Source organism: Rhinichthys klamathensis, unplaced genomic scaffold (assembly GCF_029890125.1).
Source record: "Rhinichthys klamathensis goyatoka isolate OS25496 unplaced genomic scaffold, OSU_Roscu_1.1 h1tg000188l_1, whole genome shotgun sequence".
Taxonomy (NCBI): domain Eukaryota; kingdom Metazoa; phylum Chordata; class Actinopteri; order Cypriniformes; family Leuciscidae; genus Rhinichthys; species Rhinichthys klamathensis.
This window is the reverse complement of record NW_026606715.1, coordinates 1,100,271-1,121,427: the sequence shown is the minus strand read 5'-3', so window position 1 is coordinate 1,121,427 and position 21,157 is coordinate 1,100,271. Positions and strand designations below refer to the sequence as shown.

Sequence of the window (21,157 nt, the reverse complement as noted above, 5' to 3'; positions counted from 1 at the left end):
TGCCTGGTCTGATGAGTCTCGATTTCTGTTGAGACATTCAGATGGTAGAGTCAGAATTTGGCGTAAACAGAATGAGAACATGGATCCATCATGCCTTGTTACCACTGTGCAGGCTGGTGGTGGTGGTGTAATGGTGTGGGGGATGTTTTCTTGGCACACTTTAGGCCCCTTAGTGCCAATTGGGCATCGTTTAAATGCCACGGCCTACCTGAGCATTGTTTCTGACCATGTCCATCCCTTTATGACCACCATGTACCCATCCTCTGATGGCTACTTCCAGCAGGATAATGCACCATGTCACAAAGCTCGAATCATTTCAAATTGGTTTCTTGAACACGACAATGAGTTCACTGTACTAAAATGGCCCCCACAGTCACCAGATCTCAACCCAATAGAGCATCTTTGGGATGTGGTGGAACGGGAGCTTCGTGCCCTGGATGTGCATCCCACAAATCTCCATCAACTGCAAGATGCTATCCTATCAATATGGGCCAACATTTCTAAAGAATGCTTTCAGCACCTTGTTGAATCAATGCCACGTAGAATTAAGGCAGTTCTGAAGGCGAAAGGGGGTCAAACACAGTATTAGTATGGTGTTCCTAATAATCCTTTAGGTGAGTGTATAGATAGTGCATGAACAACTGATCTCCATCCGTGCTTGTTTGTTTTCTATGTTGAATTGATATTCAGCTGATATTTAATAAGTCACTACTTGAGCAAAAACCTATTCTCAAATGCATCATGTGCTTTTTGTTTTAAACAAGACACTAATGTTTATGTGATCTTAAAGCATAAAAATAATAACATTTTTTATGCTGTAAGATCACATAAAAATTACTGTCTTGTTTAAAACGACAACCAATATACACTCAAAATATTTAGGTCTAAATTAAGACTTGCATATCATCAGCTTCTTAAAATAATTGCCTAAGTAATTTTTTGACAAAAATGATTTTTTTTGCATGATGCTGGCCACCTCTGGTAAAATCGCTCACTTAGGCCGTTTCAAAAGTCAAAAGACAATGACACTTAGGCAATTTTACAAGATTTTCAAAATGGCAGCTGCATCAAGAAGAACGAGAAAAAAAAATCATATATTCAATTATTGGTTCAGTTTTTTGTGTTTTATGAGAAACCTGAAAAAATGCAATTATTTTAGGAAGGTGACGATATAAAAGTTTCATCCTTTTGAATTAGCCGCCGCTCAAGCGTGCAAAGTTATTCTACTGTTTAATAAATAGGGCAATGCGTCCTGCCAGCCAGAGCTGGGCCGTGTGTGGTGATGAACAAATAAAAGGATTCCAAGATTATTTATTGTTAGAAAGAGACGTTTTTGCAAACGTACAGAAAATAATTGATAATTAAATGCATAATTGAATAACATAATTATGTGCAGTTTAGTCACATGACTCATTTACTTCATGTGAAATCATAACATTTAATCTCAAAGACACTTAAAATGAATCCAATCTATTTTATTCATTAATTGCCATCCAATATTCATTATGTTTGCTGTGGGACATATACAAAATTTAAACTGTCAGGTGGTTGGTTTTGACATTGGCTGTCATAAGGCCATTATAACATTTTAATGACAAATTCAATGTGTACCACTGTAGTTGAGGTCAAGAAAAATATTCATGACACAGTTATAATGGCTCCATGACAGCCAATGTCAAAACCAACCACAGTTTAATGTAATGTTAACCCATAAAGCTAATCTTAAATTTGATAATTAATCTGCTATGTCATGTTTATGACAGGTTGTGTTGTCTTAGTAATGTCAAGTTGTCATGACAAAGACACTGACAGGTTATGACGTATTGGTTTGTCAAGTTGTCATACCAAAGACATCTCAAACAATGTCATATTTGCATTAAAAATGTCATAATTGAGCGAATGACACTTAATGACAGTTGTCATAAACATGCATAAACCCTCTTTCATATTCATGACATGTATCATGTCATGGTTATGAAGGTGTCATGTCATTCTTATGCACACCCCTTCAAGATAAGTGTTACCAGATAGGGATTTAAATTCTTGCATGTAAGACCCTTTAATGGTGTAATACATGCAAGTTATAATAATTTGTAATAGTGTAATGTAACCTTCATAGTTCTATGTTTTGTCTTTGTAATTATCTTGCAAAAAAAAGAAAGAAAGAAAAGAGGAATGAACATCGATTGAGCTGAATTTATTTATGATCTTTTACCCAGTTTACAGATAAATGCATTATTTTGTTATTTATGAAGACACCAGCTTTTATAAAGACCGAACACTGAAGTTTAGAAGCTTGTTTCCGCCACGAGATAACACCTTTTAAAAGATAATTGCGACTTTATATCATGCAATTATTATTTGATTTATTATTTGGTGGCGGAAAGCGTCTCCAGCTGAAAAATATAGATTTAATCTGACAGGAAGAGAAAGAATCGTGACCAGAACGAAGTGTTTCGAGCGGAGCATCATCAGCCAAACGGGAACACCACTTTGAGGAAAGACCGGAGCTTCTTTCATCAAATTAAGACCAGGAACGTGTAATGAGAAAGGAAAAAGTGTTTTTGATTTGAACATAATTTAGATATGTAAATGAGAAGCAAGCAGAACACAACACATCTGCTTTATTTGGGTGTTCCAGTTGTCAGTAGACATGTTCCCTCACTGAAATCCACACACACACAAAGTGAACATTCATCACAAACCTCTTAAAGACGATCTATATATATATATAGTATTTGTATCTTTACAATAAGAGCGTGACAGATCTCTTACACTATCCATGAGAACAAAACATAATGCTTTGAGCTGCAGTTAAGACTAAAAATCTCACGATTCTTGTACATTCATCAGAGAGAGCTGGAAGCGGTAGGTCAAAGGTCAAAGGTGAGCTTTCGTCATGCATCGCCGGGGTCGTCCTACAGTGGGCGCTCTGAGAAGGCGGTGAAGCTCTTGACTCGTGCAAAAAACAGAGGCGTGTACATTTTGTCCACATCAAACGCAGTGACGACAGTCTCTCCACTGGATCTGCGGGACGAGAGGAAAACAGAAAACAGGTTAGAAGAAATCTAGACGCCATCTTCTATTTTTAATGATTTGTACTTTATTGATTTTCTTATTCGCAAACAAACGATTATATAAACAATCATGTAGTTGACATATAACCAAACCACTAAATCAAAACCGTACATAAAACAACATTAGTCAATAAATTGTAACAATATAAATAACAAATGAATGACTAAATATATCAATAAAATAGTATGAAAAAAGAAAAGAAAATGGTGGATAGCAATCTTCTTGACCTCAACTGGACACGAGTGTTACGGGCCAAAGACTGGACGGCACCAGCTCGAGTCACATGACCCACGACACGGACCCCTGCTCGCCCGATAGCATTTCCTTTTATTACAAATTCCCTAAAATGATGCTTAGTGAAAAACATGCATGTGTGTGTATTTATATATACAACATAATTATACACCGTACACACATATAATATGTAAACGCAAACTTTTATTTTGGATGTGATTAATCATGATTAATCGATGCCCAGCACTTATTTTTTATAAAAAACCCCAAACATTTTATTAATTTTTTTAATTATAAATTAATTTTATTAATTTTTTCACTGTTTTTCTCTTGCTTTTGCTATGAAATTCCGACACACTGTATCAGCAATGCGTGAACCGGGCGCTCATCAGACGCACGTCTCAATACGCCTACTTATACTACGCCCTATTATTATGTGCTCGTTTTGTGAAGAAGAGTGTGTAGCAGAACAGCAGACAAGCTTTGGGACACACTATCACGTCATACAATTGTGTCTTTAACGGCTGCTCTCTGTCAATCATCCTGTCACTTAAACTGACCTGTCAATCATCCTGTCACTTAAACTGACCTGTCAATCATCCTGTCACTTAAACTGACCTGTCAATCATCCTGTCACTTAAACTGCCCTGTCAATCATCCTGTCACTTAAACTGACCTGTCAATCATCCTGTCACTTAAACTGACCTGTCAATCATCCTGTCACTTAAACTGACCTGTCAATCATCCTGTCACTTAAACTGACCTGTCAATCATCCTGTCACTTAAACTGACCTGTCAATCATCCTGTCATTTAAACTGACCTGTCAATCATCCTGTCACTTAAACCGACCTGTCAATCATCCTGTCACTTAAACTGACCTGTCAATCATCCTGTCACTTAAACTGACCTGTCAATCATCCTGTCACTTAAACCGACCTGTCAATCATCCTGTCACTTAAACCGACCTGTCAATCATCCTGTCACTCAAACTGACCTGTCAATCATCATGTCACTTAAACTGACCTGTCAATCATCCTGTCACTTAAACTGACCTGTCAATCATACTGTCACTTAAACTGACCTGTCAATCATCCTGTCACTTAAACTGACCTGTCAATCATCCTGTCACTTAAACTGACCTGTCAATCATCAATCATCCTGTCACTTAAACTGACCAAATGGCCAAATGGATCTTCATAAAAGTCCACATTGTTATTGCAGATGAAATATAACACGGATAACATTAAATAAATATATTTTTTATCAGGTTAAACTTTTGATCAGTCACTCAAACCTTTATCTAAATCTCTCTCACCGTCGGTCGCGCATATCCGCCATGTTTGGTAGTTTTTTAACACTGTTTACTAATTGTTTGTAGCTCCTCCTCCAAAGCGCAGTGGATTGTGGGTAATATTAGCTGTTATAGTGAGCACAGATCCACACTTTGAAAATCCACCGGAAATAGTATCATCCGGGGACTTCTGGCACACTCTTTTCAGCATACTATGCTTTGGGACACACTTATTTCAACCTCACACACAGTTTAGGATGATAGTATGGACACTGAGACGCAGGGCATGACACCTGTAGGTGATGTGGCAGGAATGGTGGATCCACACCAGCTTGTTGAAGCGCTGGCGCCCCCCAGAGGACAGCTGCAGTCCCACATGAAACGAGCGCTCGGCGTCGGGAACTGGGCTCCGCCTGCAGAACCGGCTCCTCTGGTACTCGGACACCTTCTGCTGACAAATCACAAGCAATTCAAGTCACATTTATTTTTATAACACGGTTAGTTCCAGTCCTTGATTCTGATTGGTCTGATAGCTGAATGGTCAATTCTGATAGCTGTGTTTTATTCATGATGAAACACTATGACCGCTTCACCCAACGGTTCTATGTATCACGACACAACCCCCCTAGCAACCACTCTTAGCAACGTAAACATATGTTTGTTCTCATTGATATTGTTCATTGAAGCTCATAGTCGAGTATTGTGAGAGATCGAGTAAGTAAGTGTACCTGCATTTACACTAGATATAGCATTTTCCTTCAGGTCAGTCCTATATTTGTAATAAAAAAATCAGTTTGAATGTCCGCTGCGATATCTTGTCCTTTTAACAGTTCAGGGGTTTTCCCGTGTCCTAGTCATTAGTCAGTTGCGTCTTGCTTCTCCGTGTTCACAAGTTTAAATCCTTTCAATACGCTGATTTCACGCAGCCGCCATTTTGAAATGGCCCTGGTAGGCGATATTTTTTTTTCACAGGATGGTAGGGGAAGACTCATGAATATTCATTAGGGAACTCATCCCTGATTGGTCTGATGACCTACCCCCTAACCCCGCCCCTAAACCTACCCGTCACTGGGGTTAAGACCAATCAGGGATGAGTTCCCTAATGAATATTCATGAGTCTTCCCCTACCATCCTGTGAAAAAAAATATCGCCACTGGTAGGAAGAAAAACGGAAGTGTCGCCTTTAATCAGAGGAGAGTCGCGAATGCGATGGCGTATTGTTGTGTTTAATGTAGAAATGAGTTATTCCACAAATGTACATACATTTCTTTCATACTTTAGACTATATACAGTGAAATTCATTTATAAATACAATTTTTTTTTAATATAATTCAGAACGTAAAAAAAGAAGCAGGAACGAACTATATACATATCCTATACTGGATATTAACATCCAATAGTGTAAACCGCGGCAGCAGCTTCAGGTTGGTAGTCCAAGGCATTGTTGTCTATCTGTACTTCCGGGGTTCTTCCCACCGGAGCCTCGCTTTTGATTTCAAAATGGCGGCTGCGTGAAATCAGCGTATATAAAAGTCTTCTCTACTGACTGACTCACTCATAAAGACAGTCTTTGCCGCAGTCTAATGGCGAAATAATGTAACTCTGATGCTGTTCACGGTCAAGGACTAATTTTTTCCAGCGGAAGGAAGGCTTTTAGTGATTTTATTTAATTAAATAGTTGCATTGTGTGGTAACCGTTTTATAAAAGCAATAAGGTACGAGAGTCTAGTGCTGTGTCGTGAATAAATCACGGCTAAAGGGGTTTCTCCGCTCCGCTTCGTGCCTAACAACGCCCCTCAGCCGGGACTTATTCATGCACAGCACTGCTTTCCTGTAGCTCAAAGAGTAGAGCGTTGCCGCTTGCAACGCCAAGGGAAAGCAAGAACTGATAAGAATGTAAAAATGTGTAAATGTAAATCGCTTTGAATAAAAGCATCTGCCAAATGCATAAATGTAAATGTAAAATAGCACTAGCCTCTTATTGCGTACATATAGCGCTTTTCACAATACACATCGTTTCAAAGCAGCTTTACAGAAAATGCATGAGTCCACATTACAATTTAGAGTGATCTGTTATCAGAGATAAGTTACGTATTTCAGAAATGTACATATACAAACTCACAGTTAGCAAAAAATGTATTAATTTAAACAATGTGATAATTTAATGCAGAAACAATGAGCTCATTGAAGTAATGAATACTTGTTTGTTAACAACATTTACAAATCAGTCGGCTTATTGCTAGTAAAACCTGTTAAATGACAAACCAACCTCTTCTTTCCTCTTGGAGACAACAACATAAACTTTGGTTTGATTGTCTGTGTCCTGGGACAGCCGATAATGGCCAAGCATGATGGAGTCCATCCTGTGGGAATCGAAGCATTTTAACCGTCATGTCACATGGGCTAGAAATGTCAATTCAGAGGTGTGTTAATCACGCACATGACACACACCTGGAGTTCTTGCTGCGCAGCCTTGGGACAACGACCAACGGGTCCTCGGGGGTGGTCAACATCACCGCCTGACCGTCAGGGAAGAAGCGCAGGTACCTGAAAGACCAGGGGCCGGTTTCACAAAGACAGACTTGGACTACGGCTTAGATATAGTAGAGAGTCAGACTTCAGATAGACATCTAAATCAGACCGTTGCACAAAACACTTAGGACTCTGACTATCTCTGACTAGGACTAATTCGCCCGCGAACTCGCGCTCGTGTCCATCTTATGCCCGCTCTGTCACAGTGTGTTCATAAAGCGCTCCCCGTTCACAGTAACCGGGTCGTCTCATTCAAAACAGCCAGTTGTTGCTGTCAGCGAGCCGCCGCACATGAATACTCATGAGTCAGGCTGCGAATGTAAGTTACGTGTCCGCCCCAGCGTGCTCGCGCTCACTAATAAACGCCTCGCCTCCAGCGCCGCACACTCGCTACATTCCCTTTAGCACATCTAGTGGATGCATAACGCAAACCCAGTCAAACGTTTGACTGCAGTATCTTATGCGCCTTATCCGGTGCCCCCTATATATGAAAAATGTTCTAAAATAGGTAATTCATTGAAGGTGCGCCTTATAGTGCGGAAAATACGGTAATCCGAGCGTTGAAGACATACAGAAAAGATACAAAAACATGGTACAAGTAGGTTACTGCGGTCCCTAAAAACCCTTTCCCTTCTCACAGCTCTCTCCATAACGTCGCCAGCAAACCACAAATTATGGGCCATTTTCCCTTTTCTTTCGGCTGTTTGTAATGTAACTGATTGTTGCTGCTGGTTGCCAAGGTAACAGAGTCTTAGACCTAAGTTAGCCTGGGGGAAAGGCGTCTAATTTTTTTTGGTCTAAATTAAGTCAGTCTTTATTTTTGTGAAACAGTCTAACTTGCATTAGACTAGTCTATGAGAAAATTTTAGACTTGTCTAACACTATAGACCGGTCTAAAATAGCCCTGGTCTCGTCGAAGCCTCATAACACTGAACAAAACCCAATCTGTTCAGGGACACTCAAGAGATACTGCACCCAGAAATGAAAACATCTGGCATTTACTTCCAAACCTGGGCTCTAAAACTGTTTGGCTCCCAATATTTGTGTCACTAGAAGAAATGTAGAAATGCGCCATAGTCGAATCTGTCCCGCCACAGTTTCATAATGAACTGAAAACATTTAGAAAATCTCACATAATAGCATAAGCATCTGTCAGTCAAACTAAAATCACGATATGGTTTAGTGTGCTCATCAAATTGCAAAAGGTTGTGATTTAATTAAATACGTATTTAGCTTTCTAAACTTTCACAGTCGTGAAACATTTCTAACATTATTCTGTGGACAGTTGAGTACACATAGATTTGTAATGAGATGCATTTGTAAACCTGTTTTCACAGAAACTGATCATTTTCTGGACGAGCATAATAGGGGCACTTTAAGTTTGCTCTCAAAGCGCACCACATTGATGCATTTAACTTAAAAGGGGACCCAAGTCCACCACTCATAGTCTCACAAACTCCTGTGGGGAAACCATAGACTGTAGAAAGATATGGACGTAGTGTCCGTGACGTCACCCGTAGGTTCCTGAAGAGCATTTTTGAAGCCAAAAGTGCCGTCGCCATCTTGGCAGTGTCACTCCCGAATAGGGCTGTCACGATGTTAGATTTTTCACACCACGGTTATTGTGGCCAAAATAATTCACGATATCGATATATCGCGATATCTATAGAAACCTTGGGGGAAAAATGTCAAATCAGTCAAATTCATTTTTACTTTGTTTATTTAATTTTTCTTTTTTCGCATTTTTACTTCTTGCGTTCTTATATTTGAATGCACATTTTTGTGAAGTAAGACAAGCATGTGAAGTATATCTGGTTTCACACTGGAGCGAAACACTGTCTGAATGTTTCCTGAAGAACTGAAAAGCTTGTTGCGCCGGTGCAAGTCATGCAGATTTTAACAAAATAAATCAAGTGCAAATACAAAAATACCAAAATAAGACGAGTAAAGAAAACGGGGTACTTAATAATCACCCTTTATTTAAACATATGAAAACAAAACCCCGCTGTTAACAGGTTAATGTCACATTTCCCATTCCATGACTAGTAAAATAATCGCAATTTACTCTATGTAAAATAGCGTAATCCGCAGGGTGATGGACACGGAGATGGGTAAAAAGGTTGGTGGCTAACTTACACATTCTGCAGATTGGGCTTAAGGGGGTCGCACACCGGACGAGAAGCGCAGCTCCGCGCCGCGTCGTGTGTAGCACACCTGACGCGCACTTTCTCAGTTCATGGCCAGCAATATTGTTATGTTTAAGGACATTATGAAATTAAGATCATGTCTGTACTATGTTATGATTTTACTGTACAATTAAATACAATCGTTGCGTCTGCAGTCTGAACACTTTACCTCAGTCAGAGCGCATCCGTTTAACTGAATGGTTTGATAATCTCACCTGAAATCCGAGCCATTGCTGGGCGTCGCGGACAGACGCCGAATGGTGCCGGCGGTGGTGTGTGTAAACTCCTAGAAAATAATGTGTTCGAATTTTAAAGAATTCTCTGCGCTTCTCGTCCGGTGTGCGACCCCCTTTAAAGTGCTGTTTTCTTTGAAGCCGAAGAACTCCCATACCAGAGTGGCTGCGCGGGCGCGCACTGCGTCGTCTTCTTCTCATTTGATAGATGTCAGCGGGTGCAATACTGCCACCTCAACTGGCGCTGGAGTATACGTCATGTTATCATAAAAGTCCTATTCATTTTAAACATCGTGGTTATCGCCAATACCGGTATATTGCCACACTCTAAATTAACACGATGTCGATATTTCAAGCTTTGAATATCACGATTATCGTCAATACCGGTATATTGCGACACCCCTACTCCCGAATAACCGGAAATGTGCAAAAAGTCGTGATTATCTGAGGTGACGTGACGCTAACAGACAGCAGACAAACGACTAAGTAGTGACATCAGCTGCAATCCACCTGTCACTCAAGTGGCCACGCCCTTAATTATGCAGAACTTTAAGGCTTAATATAATTTAAACGGATGAGTTGTACAAATATTCACCCCCTCACAGTCGTCACGAAGGGCAAAATTAGCTATATAGACCAAAACCACTATTTGTACCAGGCTGTAAACATATTTATTTCTGCTGTAAAGTTGGGCATTTTAACAAGAGGAGTCTATGGGATTGACTCTCTTTTGCAGCCTGTCTCTAGTGGCCAGTCGATGAACTGCACTTTAAGTCACTTCCGTGTCGGATTCAAGAGAGAGGTTTCCGCTTGGGGGAAACACTGTAAATGCATACAGGTTTGGACGTACATGAGGGTGAGTAAATGCTGACAGAACTGCCATTTTGAGAGGAGTATCCCTTTAAAGCCCAGATCTCACCTGTAATACTCCACCTGGTGCCAAGCCCTGTAGAAGCCGTCCAGAGACTCCTCCCCCTGACGGATGTAGGAGGTTTTGCTGATGTAAACACCTGGACGAACCAAAGACGTTTATTAAACACTGTACGTGCAGCATATATTTAAGACAACACAGTCAAACCAAAAATTATTCAGACACCAGATATACATTTTTATATTTTTTTTACTAGTGTGTGCAGGACACTATAGTTCATTTATGAAAGTGAGGAGAGCAAAATAAAGTAAACGGTCACATATTATACCCAAATATTCTTCATGCAGTGACTAAATATTTATAAAACTTTTGGACCAAACATTATTCAGACACTTTGACCTGACCATGTTTTGCTGAAGTATTTTTTCTTTAATAGCTAATTCTCTTTTTACACCACAGACTGAGCAAAAATAAGCATTGCTTGGTAATCGGTTGAGCTAAATTGGTATTATCTGATTGTGTAATTAAATTTAACAGCTGACAGATAATCAACATAATTCATCTGTGAGAGTCTAAAATAAGGACGGACAAAACCAGTGAAATATCCACTGATTTGATAACTCTTGAGTTCTTGTCATATTTTATTGCCATTTTCTAAACTATAGCGAATAAACTGAGATAATGTGAGAAATGTTGAATACAATTTGGTTTGACTGTACATAAACGCACACGTTTACCATCAAAGCGCACACGTGGCCTCTCCAAAAACATCTCTCTCCAGGATGAAAACGGCAGCATTTTGGTGCAGCTTCGCCCCCACACCCTCAAACAAGCAGAGCGCCAAATCTCAGGGTCCCTGCGGCAAAACACACACAATTCAATGGCAAACGCACATCTTTTTTCTGCTATGACTCCAAGATGGTTTCCTCAGATGTTTGGTGAGTCTGTGAGCCCACCTTGCACAGATATAGAAACCCCTGCAAACCAATGAGAGCTGCTCTAGGGCTCGAAGGTCCAGGTCACATGACACCACCCAGCGGAAGATATACATGAGCACCTCGAAGGGCAAAGCTGTGGACGTGAGAGAGAGAGAGTGTCAGGGGAACAGGACAGCTCTGTGAATGTAACAGAGCAGGTCCAGTGTCATAGATATATACACTAGATGCCGCCTTGGGGTTCTAAGCACGCGTCAAAACCGCCGCCATCTTGGAACAGGGGTCTTGTCATAGGAAGTAGCAAGGTAACGCAGCTATCTCCGCCTGTACTTCGAATTCATGGATTTTCGGGCTTTTGTGCTGCGTATGGATGTTCACACGAACGAAATCTGACCTAGGAAGAATGTTTTTTCTTTTCTTTCTCTGGACTCAATGATAAATACATGTCTGATCACTGGAACGAACCAAAAAACTAGAAAATCGGATTCATGACGATTTATGGTGATTTTATTTCCGTTAGACCTTTGCCTACATTGACGCTTATGCATTAAAGGGATAGTTCACCCCAAACTCTGTCAGTAATTACTCTCCCTCATGTTGTTCAACCCCGTAAGTCTTTCGTTCATCTTCAGAACACAAATTAAGATATTTTTTATTAAATCTGAGAGCTGGATCACTCCTCTATATAGGATCTATCTAAAGGGATCGAAACTGGCCGGCCCAGAAAAGTTATTAAAGACATCGTTAAGATAGTCCAAGTGAAAAGCTAACTGCGTCATTAAGATTGGAAGTCGATAAATGTAACAATATCTGGAAAGGATGGATTAAATATATTAGGCAACATAGAACGGATTTTGTTTAGAGAATTGTGGTAAGGTCTGAATGTTTTATGAATACCTCTTTAATGTACTAGGTAGAAGGATGAAGAAAGCAAATTTACTATGCAAGGATTGTCACTGAGAGTAACACATACCACACCCCAGTTCTAAGCTACAATTTTATTTTAGTTTTAGTTTTATGTTTGGTTTATGTTTCAAAAAATGAATGTCTTATCATTAAGGTAATTCAAGGAAAACAAGTTTTGACTGTATTTAAATATTGTCAGTGTTTGCCTTGTTGTTCTGTAAAATTCATATTGTGAAAAGACAATAAAATATAAATGGAAAAAAAAAAAATAGTCCGAGTGACTACAGCGGCTCAACCTTAAAGGAACACTCCGACTTTTTGGGACCTTAGCCTATTCACCTTATCCCCCAGAGTTAGATAAGTCCATACATACCTTTTTCATCTCCGTGCGTGCTGTAACTCTATCTGACGCACCCACCGCTAGCCTAGCTTAGCACAAAGACTGGATGTAAATGGTTGCAGCTAGCATACTAATCCAAATAAGTGACAAAATAACGCAAACATTTTCCTATTTACATGTTGTGATTTGTATAGTCACTGAGTGTACAAAAACAAAGTCACATGAGACACAGACATATTTTAACCGTATAAATACTGGGAACTATATTCTCTGAAGGCGAAGCACTGCTACTTGGGCGGAGTGATAACCGCAGCACCTGAGACGCGCTCTCTGCTCCTCACCACGGCTCGTCTCAGGTGCTGCGGTTTAATAACTCAGTGACTATACAAATCACAACATGTAAATAGGAAAATGTTTGCGTTATTTTGTCACTTATTTGGATTAGTATGCTAGCTGCAACCATTTACATCCAGTCTTTGTGCTAAGCTAGGCTAGCGGTGGGTGCGTCAGATAGAGTTACAGCACGCACGGAGATGAAAAAGGTATGTATGGACTTATCTAACTCTGGGGGATAAGGTGAATAGGCTAAAGTCCCAAAAAGTCGGAGTGTTCCTTTAAGTTCATCAAGCGACGAGAATACTTTTTGTGCGCAAAAAACAAACAAAAATAACGACTTTATTCAACTATTCATTTCCTTCTCTGTGGGCCTCGAGATTTCACGAAGTGAAACTACGCTAAGCTTCTAGGTTGTTCGTCACACACATCACACACACATGACCAGCGTCGGCCAATAGTGAGCCTGCGTGTGACGTACATCCAGAAGCGCTGCGCTGTTACACTACGCGAACTCACTCGAGGCCCACAGAGAAGGAAATGATTAGTTGAATAAAGTCGTTATTTTGGGGGGTTTTGCGCACAAAAAGTATTCTCGTCGCTTGATAAACTTAAGGTTGAGCCACTGTCGTCACTCGGACTATTTTAACAATGTCTTTAATAACTCTTGGGCCGGCCAGTTTCGATCCCATAGAAGCCTATGGAGGAGTGATCCAGCTCTCAGATTTAATCAAAAATATCTTAATTTGTGTTCTGAAGATGAACGAAAGTCTTACGGGGTTGAACAACATGAGGGAGAGTAATAGCTTGTTTTCATATGACGTCACGCCACTGCGTTGCCATGGCGCGAAATGCAAATGGAGGGCAGGAAGTGATTTGCTGTATTTAGAAAGCTCTATAACAAACTCAAAATGCCTATGTTTTGCGTTGTTTATGGTTACTTAAATCGATCAAACCACGAGGAGTTTTTATCGTGTACCAAAAGTTGTTGTTCATAAGGGAGGAAAATGCAAGAAATTGACCGAAAAACTCCGGAAAAACGGCTTGCAAACCCACGTCTGCGGTCGGGAGGAGCCGAATGGGAAAATGCCCGTGTGTGCAGTGATCACTTCGTCAAAGGTGAGATAATACAACTTAAGTGGCTGTGTTTGTGTAACGTGTAACGTTTCCGAACTTTGTAAAGGCAAAGTATGTCTGTAAGACGAGGTAGTTGCTGATATCTAGCGCCTCGATGGCAGGAAAATCTTTCAATTCAGTTGAAAAACCGCTCCTCTTCATAACGTAAGGATCACGTCCAACATATGTTTGATTTTTTGTTTATATCTTTCTCTTGTAATAGCGTGTAAAGTAGTACAGTACGGACTTTCCTCCATCTCGTCCATTGCGCTCTTCACTCCCTGCCCTCCATCTGAGTTTCGCGCGTCATCATAATCACGTGACTGAAACCCAGCTATTACTGACAGAGTTTACATCTTGGGGTGAACTATCCCTTTAAAGAGGAGGGGCTCCCCTGTTCCATGATGGCGGCTCTATTGACGCATTCGTTCCAATGAACTGCCGCAGCCAATGCGACATCTAGTGTATATATCTATGGTCCAGTGTGAGCAGTACCTGAGATGTGCACCTGTGACGTGTCTGTGTCCGGCTCACACAGCTTCATGGTGTCGTAGCCCAGCGTCAGCTGTTGCTGGAAGTACGTCAGCAGATCGTCGATCTCACGGTCCTTCTCGTTGTCCTCCAAGCTAGAGTGCATGAACAGGCACTTGTTAAGAATTTTGAATGTAGAAAATTAAGCACATTTTTTGCCGGCTCATATCAGAACTGACCCAACTTTATCTACTTTTAAGCCTTCTCTTAAGACTCATTTATACTATATCTTGACATGTTGTTTTATGATTTTACTTTCATGTGTTACACCTATTTTACAGCTTGTGTTTTATTGTTAGAAATGTTTTTTTTTGTACAGAAATTTTTTTTTATTTAAATTGTGCTTTATAAATAAACATTGTATTGTATTGTTGTATGACCAGATCACAATTCCACCAATTTACTGTAATGTTAAAAAAATCTAACCCTTATTACTGTAATTATTTTTTTTTACTGTATTGCAGAAATGAGAATAATCAAGAACAGTCAGAATTACAAGAAAAAAACCCTCATGAAGTTCAACATTTGAATGCATTAGTGATGAGAAAATGAGCTTGAAAATAAGGCGAGCCGTAGTGCTCAATCCCGATTTATTGCTCAGACATGATTTTTTTTGTACAGCTGTTCACATTGTTTTAAATGTGGCCAATATCAGATTCTAGTGTGAACAGATAGTCCAGAACTGACCCACATGCGCAAAAGAAAGATACAGAGATGTGATGCGGCACGCACAAGACAATAAAGTAAGTGATTATGCGTTTATTTATAGTGTGATCTGCCACAGAAGCCAGCAGATTTATGCACACACAATATAAAAAATAAAGACAAGGATACGAAAAAAATTATTTATGATGTTTTGCTTGTATATAGAGCTGTCACTGTAATACTTGTGAGTTCTGACACATCACTTTGATAACGTCGGGTGTGTAAAATCACAAGAGTGCAGAATTGTGACGAACGCTGATCTAGAGTGACGTTAAAGTCACATGATGTCCGATATGATTGTTCAGACTGAGTTCGCATTTGCAAAACATGTGATCGGATTCAGGACCACATATGGAAGTGGCACAAATATGAATAAAAAAATATCAGATTCCATGTGGTTCGTCACAAAAATTCAGATTTGGGCCATATTTACCTCCATTTGCACAAAATCTATTTTCGTGTGTGTGTTTCTGTTTACTGCAGATTCATAAATTTATGTTTGGATACACACTTCCCAACAAATGAATTCCCATGACCTTCCCAGTCACCTGTAACTATGGATGCAGATCTGTATTATTATTATTTTGATTCAAATCATTTAACTAACAAATCATTCAGACTGATTTGACCTATTAAAAAAATTATTAGCTCACCATTCAAACATAACCAGGCCCGGATTGGCTAATCGGGAGCACCGGGAGAATTCCCGGTGGGCCGGTCTGTTTTATTGGCCAGGAGGGCCGGTGTTGTCATGGCACTGGGTTGAATGCTTTATATAGGCTCCAGTCACAGCTTTCTGAGTGTATAATGAACGTTGTGAAAAAATTGCCTAATATTAACTCTAATTTGGTGCTGCAATGATTTGCATATCGCGACGATAACCGACCTAATAATCTGAGCTGCTTCAGTATTCAAACACCGCTCGTCGGCAATGGCAAAATGTTTGAGATGACCGATCAAAGCAAGCGGGATTTATGTTCACAGAAGCGCGAGCCGCGGCCGCGCGCGAATCCCAACGCGACGCTTCACGAGATAAGATGCAAGTGGCTAAACTAAACAGCTGTTTTAATTACGAAAGAAGTTTTAAACGACCGAAAGAAATAATCAGTTTGTGAAGACTGTATCAATAAAAACTCAGCTTCGGGAAGGGGAGATTTACAGGTAACCTAAGATAAAGAGACTGAGAGAAGAAGAATGAGAGAAGATGGAGATGAGAAATGAGAGCAGGCAGAGGAATAGCCTATTGCATAGGCTACTGTGCCCAGAATGAGAATAACTTTATTACAATGGATTCCTATTTAACACAGACATACATTTGTTCTTTGCCAATGATGATCATCAGTGTAAAAATAAGCTCAATTTAACAACACAATCACCTATATATATAGGCTAATATATTGCCATTGTTATTGTATAAATACAGATATTTGTATACCTCGAATGTGTTTATATTTCCCCATATCAGCACTGGGACTTTTCACTGTTTGTATTACTTCACTTGTCTGGGTGGGCATATGCCCCCGAACCCCCAGCAAGATCACTTTTTGGACCTCTGTATTTATAAAACCCTGTATACGGCTATTGCACTGAATAGAAATTTATATATTTTTTTAAATACAATGAATAACAAGGCTGTACAGAACACTGCACTATTGCAGACTTATAGCTATACTGAGGTTTCAATTACATTATTTTAATATAGTCAGACGGGAACTAAAGTGGGCCGGTCTAAGGCATGAAACTCCAGGGCTGAAAATTAGTCCCACTCCGGCCCTGAACATAACTATGCTTTACTATACATAAGGCTTACACAAAAGCAATATCTAACAAGAAATATATATAATATAAATTATTAAATATTTTACTGAAGAGCATGAGTAGAAAATGCGTACTAACCATAAGAATTGATAGTATTTATTTATTTATTAATTAATAATTTTTTTGGTTTTCTGTACAACACAATCCCATTAGTTTTCATTGGTTAATGCGTCGACTAACAATGAACAATACAGTTGTTTCAGTATTTATTCAACTTTTGTTAATGTTAGTTAATAACTGTTAATAGTTAGTTCAGATCCGTCAAATAACATTAACAGATACATCTTATGGTTTCAATAATTTATTAGTAAATGTTGACATTAACATTAACTAAGATTAATGAACGCGGTAGAAGTATTGTTCATTGCAGTTAACAATGATTTAAGTAAAACCTAAATAAATAGTAAATAAGTAAACCTTATTTTAATTGTTACTATAAAAAAATATTACAAAACTAAAAATTCCATGAATTTTACAAGGCTGGAAAACACTATTTACACTGGTTTTCCATGACCATGAGCACATGTGATCCGAGCACTTACTAGCCCCCACTCCGGTCCGGATCAGGAGTTCTGCTGTAGTTGATCCGAAACTCAATGTCCGGGACCAGCAGCATCGCACTCTTATAGTACTTGATGGCTGCAAAACATCAGCAGAGGAAATGTTCACCTTCACTTCTTCATGCAATCCACTTTATAAGTGTAATAGTCTAATCTAAATAAATAAATGAACAAAAACCTTCATAAACCGCTCCATTCTGCTCTTCCTCGACTGCCTTCAGGAACAGCTCCCGGGCCTGTGAAAGCACACATTCACAGTCAGAGGAACGACAAGGCCAAGTGACTGTCCACATCATCACTGTGGCGCTCTCACAGCCACTTCTCCTCATAGCACACCGTATGAATATTCATGAGTTCACACCTTTTCCTCTTTAGCTATTTCTTGTCTCCTCTTCAGCTCAGCAGATTTCTGGAGGCTCCTCCTCCCACCTGAGCTGGGCTGAAGCTCGGACATCCACTTGGCCCGGAAAGCACTGAGCTCCATCTGAAACATCAAACATCAGCTACTGAACACGCACTGGTGGAGGAGGCTCATGGGAAATGAAGGATTACCACAGCTTCTAAACAAATGAGCTTTCATGGCTTCTTCAGTCATTCATGATTATTACAGGGGTTTTTTTCGACAATAAAAAGCCTTTCAAAACACATTTTACTTCCGTGATCGGGCAAGATTTCTACGGAAGCTTGTTTCTGCTTCAGAATAAAAAATTAAAAAGGTTATTGCGCCTTTTATCGATATAGGTATAGATATAAACAATTGCGAGTTCCTATCTGGGAATTGCGTGTCAATATCAGTCAGAATTCAGAATGGCTAGTTATAATCTCGCAATTGCACGATAAAAGTCTGAATTGCGAGGTATAAACAATTGCGACTTTTTTCTCAAGTTATAAATTCGGAATTGCAAGAAAAAAGTCAGAATTGCGAGATATAAACAATTGCAACTTTTTATCTCACAAGTGCAAGATATAAACTCGCAATTGCACGATAAAAGTCTGAATTGCGAGATATAAACAATTGCGACTTTTTTCTCAAGTTATAAATTCGGAATTGCAAGAAAAAAGTCAGAATTGCGAGATATAAACAATTGCAACTTTTTATCTCACAAGTGCAAGATATAAACTCGCAATTGCACGATAAAAGTCTGAATTGCGAGATATAAACAATTGCGACTTTTTTCTCAAGTTATAAATTCGGAATTGCAAGAAAAAAGTCTGAATTGCGAGACATAAATTCACAATTGCGAGAAAAAAGTTAGAATTGCGAGATATAAACAATAGCGAGAAAAAGTCAGAATTAAGAATTGCGAGATATAAACTAAGAATTGCGAGAAAAAAGTCAGAATTGCGGGATATAAAATAGAGCGAATATTTATTTCAGAATTGCGAATTTAATCAGTCAGAATTCAGAATTGTGAGATATAAACTCTGAATTGCGATAAAAAAGTCAGAATTGCGAGATATAAACAATTGCGACTTTATCTCACAAGTGCAAGATATAAAGTCGCAATTGTTTATTTATATCAGTCAGAATTCAGAATTGCAAGTTATAAAATCAGAATTACTAGATATAAACTCGTAAATGCAAGAAAAAAAGTCGCAATTGTTTATTTACATCAGTCAGAATTCAGAATTGCAAGTTATAAAATCAGAATTACTAGATATAAACTCGTAAATGCAAGAAAAAAAGTCTGAATTGCAATATAAACAATTGCGAGTTACTCCACTCTTAATTCTGATAGGAACTCGCAAATGTTAATATCTCGCAATTCTGACTTTTTTTTTTTTTTCGTGCCGGACACAAGCTTTTACAGATTCCAAATAAATAAATAAAGGGCAGGACTTTTATTTTATTGTTATATCAGGTATCAATCCTTGAATTCCATTGGCTTAAATGATTCACTAATATATTCAATGGTAAAATGAAATGATTGTACTTTGTTTAATGATTAGACATTACACAAATGTCTATAAAACAACACAAAAAGTTTTGAGATTTGCAGCATTTTTCCAAGTGAAGGTGCAGAAGAAAAAAGTAGAGGAGGACTTGGTTTTAGCCAAACACAACGAAGTATCCCGATCCAGAATGGGGAGAGATTGCTGGAGGGGAGGGGCTAAAAAGTAAGAGCGATTTGTGACTCATCCAAAAAGGGCAATCATTTCAGAGGTGGAGTAAAGTATTGTTTCATAAATTATTAACTTTGGAATAACATGCGCCGACGAACTGTGCACAATGAAACCAGTGTTTTAAGAAAGTAAACACAGAGAGAAAAGAAAGGTTTTCAAAATTAACCATGATGTAGGAATACTCTTAAAATGAAATCAATTATAAGTATTTGATGAAAGCAATTTATTACATAACGACATCTGCAACTTTCTCTCATGTCTTCTTAAAAAAAAAAAGAGATCAGGTTCACTAACTTGAATATTAGTATCCTCTGAATTTTCATCTTCCACTTCTTCAACAGTGCCATCAGTATTTTGGTTGATTTCAGCCTAGAAATAACACATATTCAGTAACTTCAACTAATATATTCTGTTACGCAGGTACAATTTAAAAAGACGTGACGCAGATTAAAAAAAAAGAAACTTCAGCCACGTCCATGTTTGGTGTTAAAAATAAGACTGACCAATCACAGACTAGCAGAAACTTGACAAGCATTAATCACCTGGACCTACAGATTTGAGAAATTATTGCACTACATAAAAAAAATTCGTCTATCAAATTATTTTCTTATTCAGTGCATCAAAACACGAGTCCAGTTGTTTCGTGATTTGCAGAACTTTGTAAACATGCATGGATAAATTAGACGATGTTTTACATAAATGGACATTATGCATGATTGTAATTACATGCTATGCGTTAAAAAAATTATTTAAGACTGTTATCCAGTAAAAAACACTTAGATGTGTGTGACAGGACGATAATACGTCACGGCTGCTAACATGCTAATGTTAGCTACTGATTAGCAGTAGCTAATCTTAGAAACACAGCTTTTACTGACCATAACAAGTTATTTTGCGAGTTCTTTTAATGTCGCGTTTAAAGACGTGCTTTCAACGAATATTTTACAGATCACGATCAGAGAAGCGGACGACAGAGCGGGCAAATACGCGAGCTCGCCACACGGCAGCCATCATGACGAGTGAGTTTGTGAGTGACAGCAGCGCTCGCGGAGACACTTCAGCTGCGGGTTCAAAACAACATCCGGTCTGCGGTTTAAAAATAAAAGTCTAAAAATAAAAGTTTACCCGTCTGCCATAAAAAGCTACATAAAATCGGTCACGTTGTATTTATTTCTTTTTTTCGTCAAATTTGAATAACTAAAAAACACTAATCTCAAATTATGTTTCATGTGCACAGAAATAGACAGAATCATGAAAAGACATATAGGCCTACTTTAAGTTTTACTGTCAAATTTACCCTCTAGACGGAAATATGAAAAGGATCAGACCTCATTCTGTTAATGTTTTGTTTATTAAAGTCGGT

General features: G+C 38.9%; 1 protein-coding gene across 2 annotated transcripts; it reads right to left on the bottom strand.

Annotated features, from left to right (window-relative positions):
• Positions 1–2,875: 2,875 nt before the first annotated feature.
• Positions 2,876–20,840, bottom strand: fbxo9 (F-box protein 9). 2 transcript variants are annotated; one of them, XM_056261902.1, is made up of 13 exons: positions 20,673–20,840; positions 20,089–20,163; positions 18,032–18,154; positions 17,849–17,906; positions 17,653–17,749; positions 14,552–14,682; positions 11,383–11,497; positions 11,164–11,282; positions 10,475–10,565; positions 7,056–7,151; positions 6,874–6,967; positions 4,898–5,055; positions 2,876–3,027 (listed from the first exon to the last, which is right to left on the bottom strand). In XM_056261902.1, exons 1-13 carry the CDS (start codon positions 20,673–20,675, stop codon positions 2,919–2,921), a joined length of 1,269 nt encoding a protein of 422 aa, XP_056117877.1. In that variant the 5' UTR covers positions 20,676–20,840; the 3' UTR covers positions 2,876–2,918. The 2 variants fall into 2 exon arrangements, with proteins under 2 accessions (XP_056117877.1, XP_056117878.1); XM_056261903.1 differs by having other exon boundaries at positions 4,898–5,052.
• Positions 20,841–21,157: the final 317 nt, after the last annotated feature.

What these genes read in the sequence shown, in the direction of transcription:
- fbxo9 (XM_056261902.1), bottom strand. An exon ending in CACCAGGTGGAGTATTACAG is followed by an intron (nt 7,152 to 10,474) that starts GTGAGATCTGGG and finishes CTGGTCTTTCAG; the next exon opens with GTACCTGCGCTTCTTCCCTG. An exon ending in TCCTGCCACATCACCTACAG is followed by an intron (nt 3,028 to 4,897) that starts GTGTCATGCCCT and finishes CTCGTCCCGCAG; the next exon opens with ATCCAGTGGAGAGACTGTCG.